General features: G+C 41.4%; 1 protein-coding gene across 1 annotated transcript; it reads right to left on the bottom strand.

The window, feature by feature from the left end:
- Positions 1-133: 133 nt before the first annotated feature.
- On the bottom strand, positions 134-13878 carry LOC124134349. Its single transcript, XM_046499114.2, has 8 exons — positions 13752-13878; positions 13152-13230; positions 12225-12341; positions 9854-9976; positions 5596-5691; positions 3295-3417; positions 1161-1250; positions 134-411 (listed from the first exon to the last, which is right to left on the bottom strand). Exons 2-8 carry the CDS (start codon positions 13225-13227, stop codon positions 257-259), a joined length of 780 nt encoding a protein of 259 aa, XP_046355070.2. The 5' UTR covers positions 13228-13230; positions 13752-13878; the 3' UTR covers positions 134-256.
- Positions 13879-22083: the final 8205 nt, after the last annotated feature.

Genomic DNA, 22083 nt, shown 5'->3' with positions numbered 1-22083 from the left:
TGGAATGTCTTGTAGTCCGTCATGGTCATCCATCGTCCATACCGTTTTATGTAATTGTATTGGATCAATAGCTTGCTGTGATGATGTCAAAAGGACTTGATGGGTGATCTGCAGAAAAACAAACTCGTAACCCTTCGTTTGGTCTTGAGTCAACTGGTACAGATAGGTAACTCTCAACCGATTTATTGTGTTCAGTGAGGAGATAACTGTGATGTTCACTTTGGTGATTAATCCTTGATTACATGCCAACACATTGTTAATCCTTTATGGGTTCTGAGCAGTGCATTATGGATGTGTGATCGGGTAGAACGCCACATTCACAGCGGTGCTTCTTGCCTTCAGACAGATGGAGAGATGTTTGTCCATTTGGTACACACTTGATGCCATCCACAGGATCGTGGAACTCACAAGCTGCAAATACAATGGGGTTAAATTGAGATAATTTAAATAGTGTGTTAAATCTTAAAGGTGTGAGTAGTTGTTCATCCCCTGTTCTTTGATCACTAAATTGATACAGCTCCCTTCTGCTTCAACTATTCTACTATGCTTTCTCCTTCCCCAACTGATGACTTTCTCCCCCCATTCTCCACAACTATCAGATGATTTCCCCTATCCGACTTCTTCAGATTTCTGATTATCCGTTTCCCTAACTATCAGATCTCTTCCTCTCTTAATCCCCTCCTTTCTTTTTTTACTTCCCCTCTTTCTATCTCCACTCCCTTCCTCTCATTTATCTGCCTCTCTCCACTATCCCCACCCCTCCATATTTTCTCTTTCTCTCTGTTTTGCTCTTCTAATCTACCCGTCTTTTCCATCTCCGCTTTGGTCTCTCCGTCTTTCACTCTACCTCTCACTTTCTTCTCTTCATCTCACCAAATTATCCTCTCCATCTTTCTCGACGTCTCTCTTCCCTGTACATCTCTTTTCATTCTCTTCATGTCTCTACTCTCCTCAGCTCCCTATGTTTCTCCCCCCCCCTCTCCCTTCCCCTCTCCCTGTTTTCACCAATCGCCATGTTTCCCAATGATCCCATTTTCGCCAAGTACATTATATGTCCTGGCATTGAATGAATCTAACTAACTTTCCATGCAACATACACGCCAATGTGTCCAAAACAGCTTTATTACTGCAGATGACAGAAGCACTGATTATCCACCCACCTGTTGTAATTGTCAGATCGGCGTTACAGGTGAGACAGTCATGAGTTGTGCCCACATCCAGACATGCACCATCATGGTTCAACATGCAGCCTACAACATAAGCACGATAATCATTATATAGCATACAGCCTACAGGTATAGCCTAGATCAGGTAACACACATCCTACATCATACAACATACAGTTTACGGTATATAACACACAGTCTATGTACGGGTCTGTCCCCACAACATAGAACCTACATCGTTCGGCCCACAGACTGCAGATATAACCTACAACATGCATCCCATAACATACAACATGTAGCCTACAACGTTCGTCCCACAGCATCAACCCTTCAGCATACAACATACAACATGTAGCCTACAACATACGCCCTACATCATAAACCCTTCAACACACAACATACAACATGTAACCAATAACATAGGTCCTACAGCATAAACCCTTCAACACACAACATACAACATGTAGCCTACAACATAAGTCCTACAGCATAAACCCTTTAGCATAAAACATACAATATGTAGCCTACAATATACGTCCTACAGCAAACACCCTTCAACATACAACATGTAGCCTACAACATACGTCCTACAGCATAAACCCTTCAACACACAACATACACCATGTAGCCTTCAACATACGTCCTACAGCATAAACCCTTCAACACACAACATACAACATGTAGCCTACAACATACGTCCCACAGCATAAACCCTTCAACACATAACATACAACACGTAGCCTACAACATAAGTCCTACAGCATAAACCCTTCAGCATACAACATACAATATGTAGCCTACAAGATGCGTCCCATAGCAGAAACCCTTCAACACACAACAGACAACATATTGCCTATAACATACGTCCCACAACATAAACCCTTCAGCATACAACATACAACATGTAGCCTACAACATACGTCCCACAGCATAAACCCTTCAGCATACAACATACAACATGTAGCCTACAACATACGTCCCACAGCATAAACCCTTCAACACACAACATACAACACGTAGCCTACAACATAAGTCCTGCAGCATAAACCCTTCAGCATACAACATACAATATGTAGCCTACAAGATACGTCCTACAGCATACACCCTTCAACACACAACATGTAGCCTACAACATACGTCCTACAGCATAAACCCTTCATCACACAACATGTAGCCTACAACATACGCCCCACAGCATAAACCCTTCAACACACAACATGTAGCCTACAACATACGTCCCACAGCATAAACCCTTCACACACAACATATAGCCTACAACATACGTTCTACAGCATAAACCCTCAAACACACAACATGTAGCCTACAACATACGTCCTACAGCATACACCCTTCAACACACAACATATAGCCTACAACATACGTCCCACAGCATAAACCCTTCAACACACAACATATAGCCTACAACATACGTCCCACAGCATAAACACTTCATCACACAACATGTAGCCTACAACATACGTCCCACAGCATAAACCCTTCATCGCACAACATGTAGCCTACAACATACGTCCCACAGCATAAACCCTTCATCACACAACATGTAGCCTACAACATACGTCCCACAGCATAAACCCTTCATCACACAACATGTAGCCTACAACATACGTCCCACAGCATAAACCCTTCATCACACAACATCTTGCCTACAACATAAGTCCCACAGCATAAACCCTTCATCACATTACATATATCCTACAACATAAGTCCCACAGCATAAACCCTTCATCACACTACATGTAGCCTACAACATACGTCCCACAGCATACACCCTTCATCACACTACATATAACCTACAACATACGTCCTACAGCATAAACCCTTCATCACACAACATATAGCCTCCAACATACGTCCCACAGCATAAACCCTTCATCACGCTACATATAGCCTACAACATACGACCCACAGCATAAACCCTTCATCACACAACATATATCCTACAACATACGTCCCACAGCATAAACCCTTCATCACACAACATATAGCCTACAATGCATAAATAATACATAAAATAATGTATAGTAATTAGTAATAATAGCAATCTACTGACAACAGCATACACGATGTATAGTATCTCAGTTAATAGAATGAGTTAGACAGGCATTACGTTCTGGTTGAGATGGAATTTCTTGAAACTCAGCTCCCGTTGGCAATTCAACACATTTCTTATCGACACAGTCCTCCCTGATAACGCTCCCCAGGGAGTAGCACTTGTCCTCCACTCTGCATGCTGAAAATGAAGTGAATGAATGAGTGGCTGAATGATATTTTACTCCGCAGTTTGAAAATGTTCAAGTATTCCACAGAGGCGTGAAAATAATGCAATCGATCCAGCCAAACCAGTGAAGGACACATCCCCGAGATTCCACGCCGTCGGGGTACGATGACACGCTCAGTCATGTCACACAGAACTAAAAACACCCAAACCCCATTTAAGTCGGCTCTTGCGACTAGCCTGGTGAACTGGGGACATATTTTATCCAGGATTCCCCACAGTGTGTGTTGCTGTGTTTACACGCGTTGTCCCGTTCTTAACTGTGAAGTTACCAATGTCTCACGACCTGCAATGTGAGGTGAGGTGAAATTGGGTTTAACGTCGCGTCCAAGATTATTGCGATTATATAGCGATGTGGATGCACGTGTGTGTGTGTGGCTGCTTGTACTAGTCCGGACTGATGCCGATTTATAGTACTAGCTCACTGAGATACCATGCTGCAGTTTAACATGAATACTGACTCCGAGCCGACCAGTCCTTGTTTTAGCCCCTTAATGCCGAGCGCCAGACAGGGTAACAACAAGTACCATCTTTTAACGTCTTTTGGTATAACGCGGCCGGGGATCGAACCCTGGACCTTCCGCTCTCCGGGCGTACGCTCTTCCACAAGACCACGGAGGCGGTCTACCGACGTACAATGACGGCCGTGTCGTATATACTGGTTACCGGCTGTATATGTGTTGCGTCATCTTTATTACAAGTGGAAATGGGGTCTGATTACACTCTGACGAATCTAGGTCGAGGTGTTGCCGACAACTATCTTATGATTTCTGTTTTTTAAATCCCAAAAGCTTCGTATAAGCGAACAAATGCTGTATTTTAAATGTATTTTTTCGTAACAGTAAGGAAAACTGCTACATGCATTTCAGAAAGCCATGTATTCCCGATGTCACTTCCAGCTTCCTACATTGAATTGCATGTTTGTGCATTGTGTCTTCCATAAATGGGCAGAAAGATCCAAATTGCATCAGCTAGGATGTCGCTGTGGTTATATTAGGTTTCCGTTTACAACGAAACTAACATTCGGGAACATCGAATCTTTCAGTTTCACAATCTGAGCGGACTGTTTGTGTATATAGTTCCCGCCAGAAGCCCATGATCGTGGTTTCGAATCCCGGTTCGCCCCCAATATGTTTCTAGGTTTGTCAGCACCATACCCGTGCTCGTGGGTTTCACCAAAGTGGTAAATGTCGGAGACCTGCATCACTTCGGGTTTTACTCCCACATCAAGCTGAAACGCCGCGACATACCTGGAATACCGTTCGACGCAGCGTTAAATCCAACTCACTCACTCTTTGGAAATTACCTATGTCGGTGAGAGAGATATTTTTCAGTCATTAAACTTCTCTCAAAAGAGGAGATAAAATGTTTTGTTTTTTAACAACACATTATTTGCCAGGACACCCAGAATAAATGTTGGATGTAAAACCGGAGGCAAAATTATGTTTTCTATTATTTTTTTGAACATGTTATTTAAAAAATAATAACGGAATGGTCAGACCAAAATGACCAACAGATGTTTCTCAATATGATTTATTGATGGCAAATTTCAACTTGGTCAAGAAGATTTCGATCCTGTTGATAGAATCTAGGGTCGGAAATCCATATAACCATATAAATCTTATGGTGATTGATTGATCGATCATCAATTGATTAATGACAGGTTTTACTTTGCTTGACCTGCTTGTCTTGTGATGCAAAGCTAACTGTTCACGGACTGACTACCTCACTGTGAAAAGTGTGTCAAGAATGTAAACATATACAAGACATGTTTAGATCTAAACATGTTTAGGAATGTGTTTAAATCCTAATCGGAATACATATTTGGTGACTTGCATCTATAAACACGTTTAGGATCTTCATATATGAAATAGTGCTAGCTCACTGAGATACCATGCCACAGTTTAACTTGAATACCCCACTCAGACACAGTTTAACATGAATACCCCACTCAGACACAGTATACTGACTCCGAGCCGACCAGTCCTTGTTTTAGCCCCAGCTAAACACAAAATCCCCATAATCTAAACATGTTTAGAATTTAAGCAGGATATTTGTCAGTACAGATAAAGATGCATATATAATACCCTGGACTAATCAGGATGATAAACATGTCGACAAAGTAACACTTACCTTTGTTAAGAACAGGGTGTCCATTGGCGCCAGGGAGGCACTCGTTGCAATACGTGATGGTGTCGACATTCACACACTCGTTACTGACGTTGCACCCTGGGAACAGATTGATGACGTAATCAACGGGATGTAGCGGTAAATACGTCACCACAAAATGAATAATCTATTTCAGAAATATTTTTGCAATATTTCAGGTACACAATTATAATTTCATATTTGAAAAAAATAATATAGCTAATCTTCAACTTGTAACAGTTGAAAAAATTAATAAAACAATATTTATTTCTTCAACAAAATGAAAAACATCCTGAACGTATCCACACAACGATATCTAATTCCCAAATGGAGAGCGTAAAGTATGACCCGCTACTATAAAACCGTTGTAGTATAAACTGGTTCCTGGTTGTATATGCGACGCGTCACTTTTAATTTTAGAAACGGTTCCTTACATATCCTATTTTCAGTATGCAGCCAGTTGGGATTTCCGTTTCACACCCGATTGCTTCGCACAAGGTGGAACAATACATGCCACATTTCATATATGTTTTTACATAAAATACATAGAAATCCTCAATTCAATGCATAAATGTCGGGTTATCCGTACTTCGAGATAAACGAAGTGAAAGAACATCGAGATGTGAAGTTCGAATTAACAAGGTTTCATTCTGCAATACTTTGAAATCTGATCCTACATTTTAACGCCCACACTACCATTATGTTAGACATTAAAAGTGAAGGAGATCTCATAAAAGCTTTTGACTTCGACATATCAAGATTGAGCTGCTCGCGTGTTTCTCAATATAACGATGAAATCAACATGAAACATATTTATGTTGAAAGAATACAAAGGGAAGGTATTGTATCAAGTGTCACGGTCGACGACGTCGTAGCGTTGCATGACCGGCGTGGCGTCTCCGGCGTGGTCACTACACAATGCAGTGTAACGCTCTGTCAGTTCGTTTGTCTTCCCTTGTGTTGCGCACTTAAGTGCATTGATTGTCACACACCAGCTTTACTTTACTACTGGATACTGATTGATTTCAACCCGTGTTGACAAATAACTATCGAATAACCATTTCTTGTTTGTTTAATGTATAGCCACCATCAAACATGGGTGCATATATAATCTTTTGCCAGGCAGTTTATAATACAAGGACATCATTCATATTCCTGCGTTGTATCTGCAGTTGTTAAATTATGCAAACCTTATTTATTATTTTTTACAGGAAATTGTGAAGATTGAACAGTCAAGTAACATATAAATAGTTGATAATGTTTGTTCGAAAAATCAACACGCAGCATGTTTTTTTGTAGCCCGACTGCATGTGACATGCTCATGATATCAACCACTGGTTTGTCTCGTTCAGACTCGGTTATTTATGGGTCGCCGTCATATAGCTGGAATATTGCTGAGTGGGGCGTAAAACAACAAACAAGAAGTACTTCCTTTCATGAACCCATCGGGTCTCCCTTCCACCATACCAGCCACCCGCGTGTAAAACCGGAGGAAACGCTACCGAGAGGGTGAAAGGTCACGTTTACGAGGGTGTGAGTAGAATTTAAGTTATAGAACTCAAATGAAGTTAAGGGACACCGGATGTTCTCATGCGACTACAGTTAATCTGTCATTGCCATGAACAGATCGGGTGTTCCTTAACTTCTTTTGATAAGTATATACCACCACGTGTCAGCTTATTGTTGGAGGGCGACCTTAATTGTCGCAGGCCTTAGACATTTTCCACCTCGGTGAAACCAAAGAACAAGGGTATGGTGTTGACAAATCAAGAATCATGATCAGAAGGACTCACTGAGTTCGTTACCCGTTAACATCCGGGGTAGAATAGGTCTTCAGCAACCCATGCTTGCTGTAAGAGGCGACTATGCTTGTCGTAATAGGCGACTAACGCGATCGGGTGGTCAGGCTCGCCGACTTGGTTGATGCATGTCATCGATCCCAATTTAGATCGATTCTCATGTTGTCAATCACCGGAATGCCTGATCCAGACTTGATTATTTACAAACCTTATTTCATTTAGCTGGAATATTTCTGAGTGCAGTGTTAAACAACAAACAAACAAAACAAACACTAGGTTCGTTTGATTATTAAAATTTCAGTGACCTGAGTCAACCGAGGGTACCACATTTCTGGCAACCAGGGTATTCACGATTCAAGGATAATTAAGAGCAGTGCCCGAAATAAAACGCATAAAATGCAACTTGTGATATAATAGCGGCTGCCAGGAGGTTGGTTTGGGTTTTTTTGTTTAACGCCGTACTCAGCAATATTCCAGCTATATGACTGTGGTCTGTAAATAATCGAGTCTGGACCAGACAATCCAGTGATTGATATCATGAGCATCGATCCTCGCAATAAGGGATTGACGACATGCATCAACTAAGTCAGCGAGCCTGACCACCCGATCCTGTTAGTCGCCTTTTAACGACAAGCATTGTCGCGTTTTACGGCAAGCATGGGTTGCTGAAGACCTATTCTACCCCCGCTGCTAAACTAATGTCCAAAAGAAACGATACCACGTGTTTGAAAGGACATTACCAAAAAACTAAACGATACAGGCATTTAAAATTGGTATATGACTTGTGAGTAATGTTTTCACAGTATGTGTACACAAATTCATTGTAATCAATCCTTTACAATCATGAGGACAGACATGTAAAGACGCGGGGGGTCCAAAATGAAAATTTCATTTGAACACAGTTGATGAGTCAAGTGTGGAAAATGTCACAACACACGTCTCAAAGCCACGTTAGTACCGGGTATGTCCAACGTAAGTGTCAATACACGCTAGTACACGTCTACGAGCTGATGACGTCAGACGTCTGATGATGTTGGGGGGGGGGGGGGGGGGGATACGTTGCCATTCATGGAGGAGGCATTGTTCCTGTTCCTGGAGGTTAACTGGAGGCACAGGGCGATTCCTGACTTTGCGGCCGCGAATGTCCCACATGTGTTCGATTGGGTTCATGTCCGGTGAACATCCTGTACACGGTTTGTCGACTTATCACGTGTCCCAGTGCCGTTCGTGCCGTTAACGTCGCCGTTACGAAGCGGTTCCGAAGGTGAAGTTCCCGTATGTGGCGGTCTTCAATAGGCGTGGTCACCCGTGGTCTACCGGTTCTCGGCCTGTCTGCTGTCCGACCTGTTTGACGCAACCGCTGCATTAACCTGGTGACGGTTATGCGTGCGCATCCTAACCTTCTGGCGACGTCGCGGTGCGTAGCTCCCTGTTGGAGCATTCCTACGGCTCTCTCTCTCTCAATCGCTGTCAAACGTGGCATTTCTTTTGTGTGCTTTTTGTTGCTGTGATCCCAACGTGTCGGGTCAGCAGTTTTATACAGAAGATATGCACGTGCATTTCGTGTTACGGGACGGAACGTCATTTGGGCAAATTGCACGCTTTTTTCTCAATTGATCAAATGTTCCCGGTTTTATCGACCGAATACGTTTGGTTTGGAACGTAGGATACGAAAAAGTACCTTTTCAGACGAAAATTAACTCTTCATAATAAAATATTTAGAAAAATGTGTGGTATCGTTTCTTTTGGACATTAGTTTAGAAGGAGCAGAATAACATCAGCTATGTGCATTGCTATAACACACGACTAGGAGATGTTAACAAGTGTTTCATTGCTTAACAAAGCTGCCATTGTGCCTTTGCTATTTTATGCATGTAAAAGAACAAGCAAGTTCAAACAAACGCGTAGAATATCAGATATGCAAAATCATCAACGAAGTTGTATAATTGATTCTAAAGTGTTCATATCAATAATCGAAAATTAAATTTCCGGGAATCATTCAGAATACATATATACTGTCAATAAGTTCTTCATTATTATTCATTAAAATGCTCTTTTATCATGATTTAATCAGTATATGAAACTAATTGGTTTTATCGATGACGTCACCTGAAGGTCGTGAACCAAAGTACCTCACCCCAGGATTCAGTAGGTATGGGCAATCTAGGTCAACCGAAGTATGACGTAAATCAGTTAACATGAGTTAACATTGGTTAACCAAGCTTAACATGGGTTTTACCTTGGTCAACACGGGCTCACCCGAGCTCAAGGTTTTGAAATTGAACGCAACCTAGGATTTGAACCGACTCTCAGCGGATCATGACATGACGAAGGGACGCAACTCAGCGAGTCTCATATTTCTTAGCCACCCGTCCTTTAGCATAAGGAGAGCAGTTATTGTTGTTACATTTCAACACACGTGCAAGCGACCCATGTAAGCTTACTGGGGGTGGTGATTCGAATGAAGTGGTCGTCGTGTTCCATGACGCAGGTGTAGGTGGAGCAGTCTTTCTGGTAGGTCTCCCCCATGTCCAGGCAGTCAGCAGATGCGAGCGGGTTCGGACATCCTGAAATAGACAGGTGACGTGCAACTAACTTTGCAGCTGATTACGAGTCGCCTTTCTTCCACTCGTTTATCCTTGACACCTTTTAGTTCCCTTTTTAATGTTCTACAATTCATTTTATGGAATCAATTATTAAGTTGTTCCAGTAATAAAGAATTAGTGGTGTCACCAAAATGTTATCGGATGATGATATCTGGAAACAATTTAGAGTTATCGATATTGATTGATACACACACACACACACACGCACGCACGCACGCACGCACGCACGCACGCACGCACACACACACACACACACACGCATGCACGCACGCACACACAGGCACGCACGCACACACACACACACATCGGTAAATGCTACTAGTTACAGTAGCAGTGGTAGCAGTAGTAGTAACAGTAGCAGCAGCAGTAGTAGTAGTATAAGTAACAGTAGTAGCAGCAGTAGTAGTAGTAGTAGTAGAAGTAACAGTAGCAGTAGTAGCTGCAGCAGTGGTAGTGGAATTAGTGATAACGGTAAATGCTTGAAATTCCTTAGCATCCAAAATTCGATTTCAATCTTGAAATTGATAAAAAATGGTAAGAGGAAATAGCAACTACATGTTTCTTGTTTTGATGAATCACTGTAGTGTCATTGTAGTGAATCACTGTAGTGTCAATGTAGTGGATCACTTTAGTCTCATTGTAGTTGATCACTGTGGTGTTATTGTAGTTGACCACTGTAGTGTTATTGTAGTAGATCACTGGTGTGACATTGAAGTGGATCACTGTAGTGTCATTGTAGTGGATCACTGTAGTGTTATTGTAGTGGATCACTGGTGTGACATTGTAGTGGATCACTGTAGTCTCATTGTAGTGGATCACTGTAGTGTTATTGTAGTTGATCACTGGTGTGACATTGTAGTGGATCACTGTAGTGTCATTATAGTGGATCACTGTAGTGTTATTGTAGTGGTTCACTGGTGTGACATTGTAGTGAATCACTAGTGTTATTGTAGTGGAACACTGGTGTGACATTGTAGTGGGTCACTGTAGTGTTATTGTAGTAGATCACTGGTGTGACGTTGTAGTGGATCACTGTAGTGTCATTGTAGTCAATCCCTGTAGTGTTATTGTAGTTGATCACTGTAGTGTCATTGTAGTGGATCACTGTAGTGTTATTGTAGTGAATCACTGTAGTGTTATTGTAGTGGATCACTGTAGTGTCATTGTAGTGAATCAGTGTAGTGCCATTGTAGAGAATCAGTGTAGTGTTATTGTAGTGAATCACTGTAGTGTTATTGTAATGGATCACTGTAGTCTCATTGTAGTGAATCAGTGTAGTGCCATTGTAGTGAATCACTGTTGTGTCATTGTAGTGAATCACTGTAGTGTTATTGTAGTGAATCACTGTAGTGTTATTGTAGTGGATCACTGTAGTCTCATTGTAGTGAATCACTGTAGTGTTATTGTAGTGGATCACTGTAGTCTCATTGTAGTGAATCACTGTAGTGTTATTGTAGTGGAGCACTGTAGTGTCATTGTAGTGGATCACTGGTCTCATTGTAGTGAATCACTGTAGTGTCACTGTAGTGGATCACTGGTGTGTCATTGTAGTGGATCACTGTTGTGTTGCTGTAGCGGTACTTGTGACAGTTGTAGTAGTGGTAGTGGTTGAAGTGGTAAAAGTATTAGTATTAATAGTGGGTTTATTAATTTCCGTAGCAGAAATAGTAGAGTAGAGATGGATGTAGTAGAAGTGGTAATAGTAGAAGAAGTAGTAGTAGTAGTAGTAGTACTACTAGTAGTAGTAGTAGTAGTGTTGTTGTTGGTGGTTCTAGACGTATTAATAGTAGTAAAAATAGTAGTAGTAGTAGTAGTAGTAGTAGTAGTAGTAGAAGTAGTAGTAGAAGAAGTATTGACAGTAGTAGTAATAGTGAGTGAGTGAGTGAGTACGGTTTTACGCCGCTTTTAGCAATATTCCAGCAATATCACGGCGGGGGACACCAGAAATGGGCTTCACACATTGTACCCATAGTAGTAATAGTTGTAACAGTAGCAGTAGTAGTAGTAGTAGTAGCTGCAGCAGTAACTGTAGTTATCGTTGTATTATTATTATTATTAGTAGTAGTAGTAGTAGTAGTAGCTGCAGCACTAGTAGTAACTGTAGTTATCGTTGTAGTAGTAGTAGTAGTAGTATTAGTAGTAGTAGAAGTAGTAGTAGTAGTCGAAGAGACAGTAGTATCAGTAGTAGCAGCAGCAGCAAGACATTTACCTCCCCTCTCTAGAGCTGCGTGACCGTGGACACACCTGTATTTGAAGCACCCCACCTTGAACACCTCCTTGTCCTCGTGGTGGCGCCCATCAGCACCCTGACACCCGTCACTCACGTCTGGAGGTAACGCAGAGACATTAGCAGAAACATCTTTCAGCTAGAGCATATATTAGAAGTACGTTTCAGCCAATTATGTCAGTGTCTTGTTCGGATTGTTTTCCTGACGTAAGGACACGGAAACAAAGTTTTCCTTTTTAATGACGACATTAGTTGTGTTCTAAGACTGAAAGATGTTGACAGATTGTATTTGCGGGTGGTAATATATGTTAAAGTAATTAATCCCAATGATAGGATGTGGGTGAATTACAACGTATATAAGGTCAAAGTAAGTATCTAAATAGCTAAATATATGATTCCAACTAGTCTTATTTCTATTTACACTTGCAACTTTTGGAATTCTGACCTGATCAAATAAATAAATATGACTAAAATGAGTGAAAAAGGCAGATTTTTACAACTTTAAATAAGCTCTTTGAACATGTTTTTAACAAGTCAGTGACCCAGGATGATTTTTTTACCGTATGCTTGTATTGTTGTTATGCACATCCCCTCTAAAATCAGTCTTTATGCCACATTGTATACTTACCTATACATTTAGTGTTGTCATAAGTCATAAATCACTGAGATGAGCAATTTCTCGTTCACATTCATATGAACACATTTGATAACATGCAAAACAATTGCTAAAGGTATTGCTCAATTCTTAATTTATGCAGATCTTGTGGGTATAAAAGTGTCCTTAAACTACCCTGTCCATTCATCAGTGACGGTAACCTCTAGTGTAACGTTCTACGCATGATCGATAATCGGGAAAACATATTTAACGTGGTTATGAACTCTGAATATGTTTAGAAAAGCAGTACTTACCTCTTCTCACTCTGTGTCCTGATAAAGAGACGATAACGACACACAGAGTCACCGCCTTATAAAAATGTGGCGACATCGCCTACGAAGCATATTTTGAAAAAAGATTAAATATTGAGCGAATACGTTGTATACCAAAAATGAAACATTTCAGTTGATAGGTGCTATCTATTTCACACTGTAGACATTATTAGTTTTGTATAGTGGAATAATTATCCTGCATCACTGACCTATATCCTTTACATTCTGAGCCAAAAAGTTCGGGATCGTGAATATTTTCGGGGATTTTTGTTGTCGTGAAAACTGATCACACAATTTCATAAAATTATCCTAAACTATATTCAAGATCCTACACGTTATTTTGTTCAGTATGCAATGTATATCATATTGAATGGGAATAATTTTTAATATCACTAATGCTTATAATGTAGGGTTCTATTCTCTTACAGACAAAATCCCGTATTTGATCAAAATCCTTTATTCCCTTTATTTGGTCATTTTAATGTGGAGAGAAACATGGCACAGATATTTCGTTGAATACAGTTCTCTACATAGCCATGTAATATATGTGACTAGTGACATTTATATGAAAGCTTTACTTACTGTGGTGACCGGACAACTTCAGTTTCAATAATGAAACTTGCAACCAAGGCTTAAATCTATCGACTGATTTCTGGCAACAGGTGTTCTTTGTGTTCAGTAATAAAATCTTAATTCGCTTGCGATCTTCCCATGAACGTCGCAAGGTTTAGCCAAGGTTTGAACCACCAGTCAATACCTCTCGCGATCACAAGGACACCAACTGGTGAGCATGCCATCGATTCATCTCTAGGCCCGGTGACTCAACGAACAATATAATAGAAAAAGAAATGTATATATATCATGGATATATAATAAACTATTGACTTAATTTTATTATCACATGCTACGCGAGGTGTGAAAGAGTAATAAATTCCTGACGCCTATTTAATCCCTTTCTCTCCTGATAAAGAAATAGAGGTAAATATACATGCATTTGCATGCATATACATATAACAACTCTATAGAACATGTAACACGAGGCACTATGAACTAGCGTATATATATATAAATAAAAAAACCTGACATGCAGAATTTAAAACTGCTGCTTAGTGTGTTAATTTAATAAAAAATTGAAATAAAAATAAAAAATTAGATCGACATTATGAAATAAAATATGTAACTATCGCAAATGTTGAATTCATAAAATGCTGCTGCAATATAAGATTAATAAATTAAATTCTGAAAGGGTTTATTTTTTAATTGGCACATGTATGACACAAATGACATTCAATCAAAAGATCACCGTCGGTTCCAAACAACAACAACAACAACAAAAGAAAACCTGAAACCACATGTTTATTAGAAGCATTGTAAATATTGCTTTTTATCCAACAATATACATATTAATATGGCAGAATATGAAAGTCATTTCTTTACCTAATGTAACTTTTATGATAACTTTATGTTAATCTTTTTCAATGCTTAATTAGTTGCATCATTAATTTTGTACAATCCTTTGTTTTAATATTTTAATGATGAAAATTCTTTTCCTTATTGTTTTGTTGTTTGTAATGCTGTCGCCTTATAGATATCTTAAACCAACTAGGTACGAATACAAGTGGAAAACAGTTGAGACAGTTCTGAATGTTATTAATTCATTGTATTAATATTCATCAGTATTTCACACTCAACATGGCCACATTGCAAACATCAGCGTTGATGTTGATGAAGAGCTGTACTTGAAGCGTACGTAAAATAATCTACTAATGCACGCATGTACTGCAGGCACACTGAACATTCATGAGCGAGTTTGTTTTAAAGGCAGATCTCACGCATACTTTTTGTTAATTAGCACTTCTTTTCAAAAATGAAATATAAAGTGCCCCGTAGATATATCTTCGTTAAAAATATTATATTTTGAAAAGTGTCAAAATATTTTTTATTCTCCACTGTTTTTTCTCTGTCAACTTTAAGTAAAAACTCCTAAACGGTATTTCAGTTCTATCATAGTGTGTCATCGTAATACGGGCGGAATGTCCGTGTGGTACAGGACCCACACGTTCACCACACTTTTTCTTTGTTTCGCCAAATCTACATAACACTCGACCCGTGTTAGAATAGGTCTTCAGCAACCAATACTTGTCGCGACAGGCGCCTATGCTTGTTGTAGGAGGCGACTAACAGGATCGGGTGGTCAGGCTCGCTGACTTGGTTGATGCATGCCATCGTATCCCAATTGCGTGGATCGGTGCTCATGATGTCAGTCACTGGATTGTCTGGTCCAGACCCGATTATTTACAGACCGCCGTCATATAGCAGGAATATCTCTGAGTGCGACGTTAAACAACAAACAAACAAACAAACAAAGGAAAACATAACACTCGGTCTTGTTAATGTATGTTCAATCCAACTGAGAAATACGCCGTTATTCATGATTAAATAAAACGCGTGTAAAAATAATAATTGCGTATATATTGCCGGGACATAGTGATATATATCTCTCCTTGTTCCTGGAATACACTTAGGCAAGGGGCTGACATTTGCTGCGCCGAGAGTTGTCTCCCTTAGTCGTTCCAAGATCCGCTGATCGCGGTTTCCACTGCCCGATTCGCCCCGATCTCTTGTTTGTTGCAGCTTAACCACGGAATCTGCATCACTTTGTGCTTGCATCCTGTATTAAGCTGACACGTCGTGATATAACTGGACGTCAGAGACGATGACGGTTTGGCCCAGGCCCCCAGCAGTCTATGGTTCTCTAAAGAGGCAACCAAATGGATGGGCTGATCAGGCTCGGTGATTGGTTAACGTTGATGGCATGCCTGGTACCCTGATGATTTAGATCGCTGCTCACAATATCGATCACTTGATTGTCTGGTCCAGACTCAATCATTTACAGGGCGCCGTCACCTAGCGTTGATATTGATATTGAGTGCGGCGTTAAGCAACATACAAATTAACAATAATACATGTATAACTGAAATTCGGGGCGGTAATCACAGCACCGCCATTCTACATTCAGCTTCGGCTTCAAAACGTGTCGGTTTGAATGCTATGGAGGTTTATATGCTCCCTAAAATATTCTTTGATATAGACCTTTTTAGAAACTACTAAAAATGATGTGAAGCCCATTTCTGGTGTCCCCCGCAGTGATATTGCTGGAATATTGCTAAAAGCGGTGTAAAACCATACACACTCACTCACTCACTAAAAATGAAAACTGGAATTTCAAAGTGACACAATGGAACGTTTGTCACCATATTGAGGTTCTGACCCCTCGATCTGTGGACGTGTGCCACGTTCAGGGTTGACCACACCACTTGACCAACCAACTTGACCACGTGTCAAAATTCCTCTTCACTTATCAATTAATTACTTCCCCCAGAACTATTCATCATTAGCGTGAATACCCGTGTTAACCTCACACGACACGGAGGTCACAACTCTGACCTTGAAATGTGGCCCATGTCTGCTGCCACACGCATCAACAAAGAATCAAGACGTTATTGGCGTTAAGCAGAACCAACGCTTATTGATACTGACGTTCCCCCAAAACAGTGATGCACAAGTCCCAAATGATTCATGCTTCCAATGTGTGCTATACACTCCGTATCTGAATTTCTGCCCTGAGAGCGGAAGGTCGGTGGTTTGATCCCCGGCCATGTCATGACAAGGATGGTATTTAGTGTTACGCTGCCCGGCGCTCGGCATTAGGGGACTCAAACAAGGACTTGTGGGCTCGAAGTCAGCATACTGTGTCTGAGTGTAGTACCCGTGTAAAATTGCGGGCTAGCTCTATATCAAACAAGCACCACGCCCTCTCCTGCGTGTATCTACCACTCCCTCTCCTGTGTGTATCTACCACGCCCTCTCCTGTGTGTATCTACCACGCTCTCTCCTGTGTGTATCTACCACACCCTCTCCTGTGTGTATCTACCACGCCCTCTCCTGTGTGTATCTACCACGCTCTCTCCTGTGTGTATCTACCACACCCTCTCCTGTGTGTATCTACCACGCCCTCTCCTGTGTGTATCTACCACGCTCTCTCCTGTGTGTATCTACCACACCCTCTCCTGTGTGTATCTACCACGCTCTCTCCTGTGTGTATCTACCACGCTCTCTCCTGTGTGTATCTACCACACCCTCTCCTGTGTGTATCTACCACGCCCTCTCCTGTGTGTATCTACCACGCTCTCTCCTGTGTGTATCTACCACACCCTCTCCTGTGTGTATCTACCACTACCTCTCCTGTGTGTATCTACCACACCCTCTCCTGTGTGTATCTACCACGCTCTCTCCTGTGTGTATCTACCACGCCCTCTCCTGTGTGTATCTACCACGTCCCCTCCTGTGTGTATCTACCACACCCTCTCCTGTGTGTATCTACCACGTCCCCTCCTGTGTGTATCTACCACACCCTCTCCTGTGTGTATCTACCACACCCTCTCCTGTGTGTATCTACCACACCCTCTCCTATGTGTATCTACCACGCTCTCTCTTGTCTTGTATTATCCTTATCTACTTTCTACTGCGGTACCTAATCTCAATCCCGTTTCTACCCATACACCTAATTAAATCCTATTGTTCCTGAGTGACTCACCCACGAAGTAACTTTGACCCCTTCCTACCGCTGCCCAGATCCCGCCACCCTTTTACGTCTAATGTCCCTGTGTGTCACGGAGGGGGTCAGCCAGGATGACCCACCCTCATCACTCAACCATCACCTCCCCAGCACGTACAGAATGGCACTCTGGTGCAGGCAGAGCGTGATTGTCTCGAGTATAGTCAACAAATGCTATACTATGCTCCAGACTACTTAAAGCTGCAATATGCCTGAGTATAAAGTACAGCTTATACTCACTCCCTAACAGAAAGGTTGATAAACAGAGAAATATCAGAGCGTCAATTTGCAATAACCAAGGCTCATGGAAGCGCACATAAATGATTTTGGATTTGCCTGTATTTGGAGCCTATTCGTGTGTGTGTGAGTGCATGCGTGCGTGCGTGCGTGCGCGCGTATGTTGGTGCGTGTGCATGTGCGTGTGCGTGTGTGTGTGGGTCTGGCAATAGTCCAGCTGTATGAAGGCAGCCTGTATATAATCGAGCAACGACCACGCCGTCGGTTTTAGTTTGGTTTGTTGTTTAACGCCGCACTCAGCAATATTCCAGTTATATGACGGCGGTCTGTAAATAATCGAGTCTGGACCAGACAATCCAGTGATTGACAACATGAGCATCGATCCACGCAATTGGGACCGATGACATGCATCAACCAAGTCACCGAGCCTGACCACCCGATCCCGTTAGTCGCCTTTGACGACAAGCATAGTTGACTTTTACGGCAAGCATGGGTTGCTGAAGACCTATTCTACCCCGGATCCACGCCGTCAGGGTACGTTGACACGTTATGAACAAAGTCACGGAAACCGACCACCCGATCCATTTAGTCGTCAGGTATGACAATCATAGACTTCTGCAGAACTTTTCATTAATAAATTGTAAACCATGCAGAAAGACTATGGGTACTTAATGGGACAGACCGCCTCCGTGGTCCAGAAGGTCGGGGGTTCGATCCCCGGCTGTGTCATTCCATAATATTAAAACGATGGTACTTGTTGTTACCCTGGCGTTTGCATTGAGGGTCAAAAACAAGGACTGGTCGGCTCGGAGTCAGTATACTGTGTCTGAGTGGGGTATTCATGGTAAACTGCGGCATGGTATCTCAGTAGGCTTGCACTATAAAATCGGCATCAGTCCGGACTAGTACAACATACACACACGTACATCGCTATATAACTGCCATAATCTTAAACGCAACGTAAAACCAGATTTCAGCCCCCATCGATTCTTATTGGGGCACAAAGCTCGGGATAACTGGCAATCCTAATAAATTTATTTCAAGTTTCGCCTGGGGAGAATAGGTCTTCAACAACCCGCAAAAGGCGACCATGTAGGAGGCGACTGACGGGATCAGAGGGTCAAGCTCGCTGACTTTGTTGATGCATGTCATCGCATCCCGGTGGCGAAGATCGATGTCAATCACTGGATTGTCTGGTCCAGACTCGATTATTGACAGGTCGCCGTCATATAGCTGGAATATTGCTGAGTGCGGCGTATAACAACAAACAAACAAACAAACAAACACATCATTCAAGTTTAAGCAACACTTTTTCGGGGGAAAAAGAAAACATTTTTAAATGTGCAGTGAATTTGATTGTTACCATTTTCTATAAATTTAAAGCATATCAGATTCGAATAACAATAACTTTTTTTATTTTATGTTATACTATATTAAATATAAATGTTCTGGTGACGTCGGGATGTCACATTCATTTGGAAATAACAGGCGTTTTAGTAATATGTTTCCACAGCAAAGGCAGTATGGCGATGCATGTAATTATTCGAAAATGATGCACAGTTTAAGTTCGAAATTAATTGTGAGCATTATTTGGCTTATGTTTCTTTCAGTAAACTCAGTACATGCCTTGCACAGTGCAGATGTAGTTCACGCCAGTTGGAATTTGGTTTGGAAGGAAATTTACCATCCAACGCAAAGAAGAATATTTTAGTGTTTGTTCGTCTGGTGTCGGGGAGGACGAATTCCATTTGTTGCTGATGTGCCACGCTTATGATTTCGCTGGTTTGTCTGTTCATTAACGCCGCATTCAGCAATATTCCAGTATGGACCAGACAATCCAGTGATTGACACCATTAACATCGATCTACGTTATTGTAATGCGCTGACAAGCATCAACCAAGACAGAAAGTCTGTCCGCCCGATTTCGCTTGTCGCCTTTTGGGTGTGTCCGTGGGCCACTCCCTAGTAGAGGCACAGTTCCAGGCCGGAGAGATTATTTCTTAATGAGATTTCTCCATACATAAATCTTGACTAAAGATTAATTGTCCAGCTATGGTGTTTGGTGAGTGGAGTTATGGCGATGAAGGTTGCGAACTCTCCAAGGGCAGGTAACCAGTACTTGACAGACTAGACAAAACAATGTACGAGCGTCTTTTGTCGACAAAATTCTAAGTATTGCAATAAAACGCCTTTGCCTAGGGAGAGAGGGGACAATTGGTAGGTATTGTCTTGGGGTGAAGATAGAGAACTATTTCTTGTCAATCATCATGAGCATCGATCTACGCTATTGTAATGCGATGACACGAATCAATCAAGACAGAAAGCCTGTCCGCCCGATTTCGCTTGTCGCCTCTAACGACACGCATGGGTTGCTGAAGACATCTTCTAACCCAGATCACAGGTGGCCATGCTTATGTACAAGCATGTCGTGCATTTATGTGTATTAAGTATTGTCGTCGTCCAGGTATTCCATAGTTCAACATGATCAACATACTACGAATACTACAGCAAATAGAGATGCTAAATATAGGTACATATATTCACAACAGTAATACCTTAAGATGATCGGTAGAATCTGTGTCGGCCGCCTCCATGGTCTAGTGGATAAAACGTCTGCCCGGAGAGCGGAAGTCGGGGGTTCGATGCCCGGTGGCGTCATACCAAAAGACGTTAACAGATGCACTTGTTGTTACCCTGTCTGGAGCTCGGCATTGAGGGGCTAAAACAAGGACTAGTCGGCTCGGAGTCAGTATACTGAGTCTGAGTGGGGTATTCATGTTAAACTGCGGTATGGTATCTCAGTAGGCTAGCACTGTGAATAAAGTTTATGTCCGGACATGTGCAAGCTCTCTAGCACTCTAGTTCTCGAGACCGCCGCTGTGATCTAGTGGTAAAGCGTCCGCCCGGAGAGCGGAAGGTCCGGGGTTCGATGCCCGGTGGCGTCATACCAAAAGACGTTAAAAGATGGTACTTGTTGTTACCCTGTCTGGGGCTCGGCATTGAGGGGCTTAAACAAGGACTGGTCGGCTCGGAGTCCGTATACTGTGTCTGAGTGGGGTATTCATGTTAAACTGCGGCATGGTATCTCAGTAGGCTAGCACTATAAATCGGCAACAGTCCGGACTAGTACAAGCAGCTACACACACACACACACACGTGCATGCACGTCACTATATAAGTGCAATAATCTTGGACACGACGTTAAAGCCTAGTTCTCGAACATGGGGCACTCCGGCACATGTCTTGATACTTCATATTTATACTTTAAATGTCCTGCTGATAAAAATACGAGGACCCTCGAGATCAGCACACTTTTGGTATGAGCGAAACCTTCAGAAATCGTTAAAGAAGTTATAAATTGTGTTCATACAAGTAAACCTTTGAAGCGATGCATCAACACGGTGGAAAACTCTTTGTTCGTCAAATTATATTTACAATAAAATAATTTCCCCAAAATATTTCATCAACGCAGGCATGTTTAAAACAATATAAACAATATCGTCCTATTTTGAAAGAATACGAAATACACTAACATGTTTTAAATAAAAACACTAAATGTAAATAAAATGTGTCAAGAATGCTGGTTTTGAGGTTTTTAAGATACATTTTCCATTATATTCTCTGTACACTTATTGAAAAGGAATATCAATTATGTATATAAAACTTTTTTTTGAAACATTTGACCAATAAAATTAATTTCAATGTAATAAATGCCTCTAAATTCACATAAAGTGTCAGATAAGTAACTATTTTACAATGGAGACGAATTCACGGCACAATATTTACCATTGCTATTTTCGAGTTATCTCCCTTAGATCATAGCCTCAAGTAATCCCGACCATGTTTTCGAGTGAGCGAGAAGTGACATATCGCATCTGCTATTTTCATGTTTGATTCTTTAACTATTGGGATTAACATTATTACCTGACTTAACAAATCGGGTGCATGTAGATTGTTATCTTTAAAAACTAGAAAAAAAAACTCCTGTAGATTGCAATCAAAACTGTGTGTGCAGCGAAATGAATGTTTAAATGGAAATCAATACAACATGGAAAAACA

This window comes from Haliotis rufescens, unplaced genomic scaffold, assembly GCF_023055435.1.
Source record: "Haliotis rufescens isolate VD_foot unplaced genomic scaffold, xgHalRufe1.0.p SCAF_11, whole genome shotgun sequence".
In the NCBI taxonomy this organism is placed as follows: domain Eukaryota; kingdom Metazoa; phylum Mollusca; class Gastropoda; order Lepetellida; family Haliotidae; genus Haliotis; species Haliotis rufescens.
This window is presented reverse-complemented; position numbering and strand designations above follow the sequence as displayed.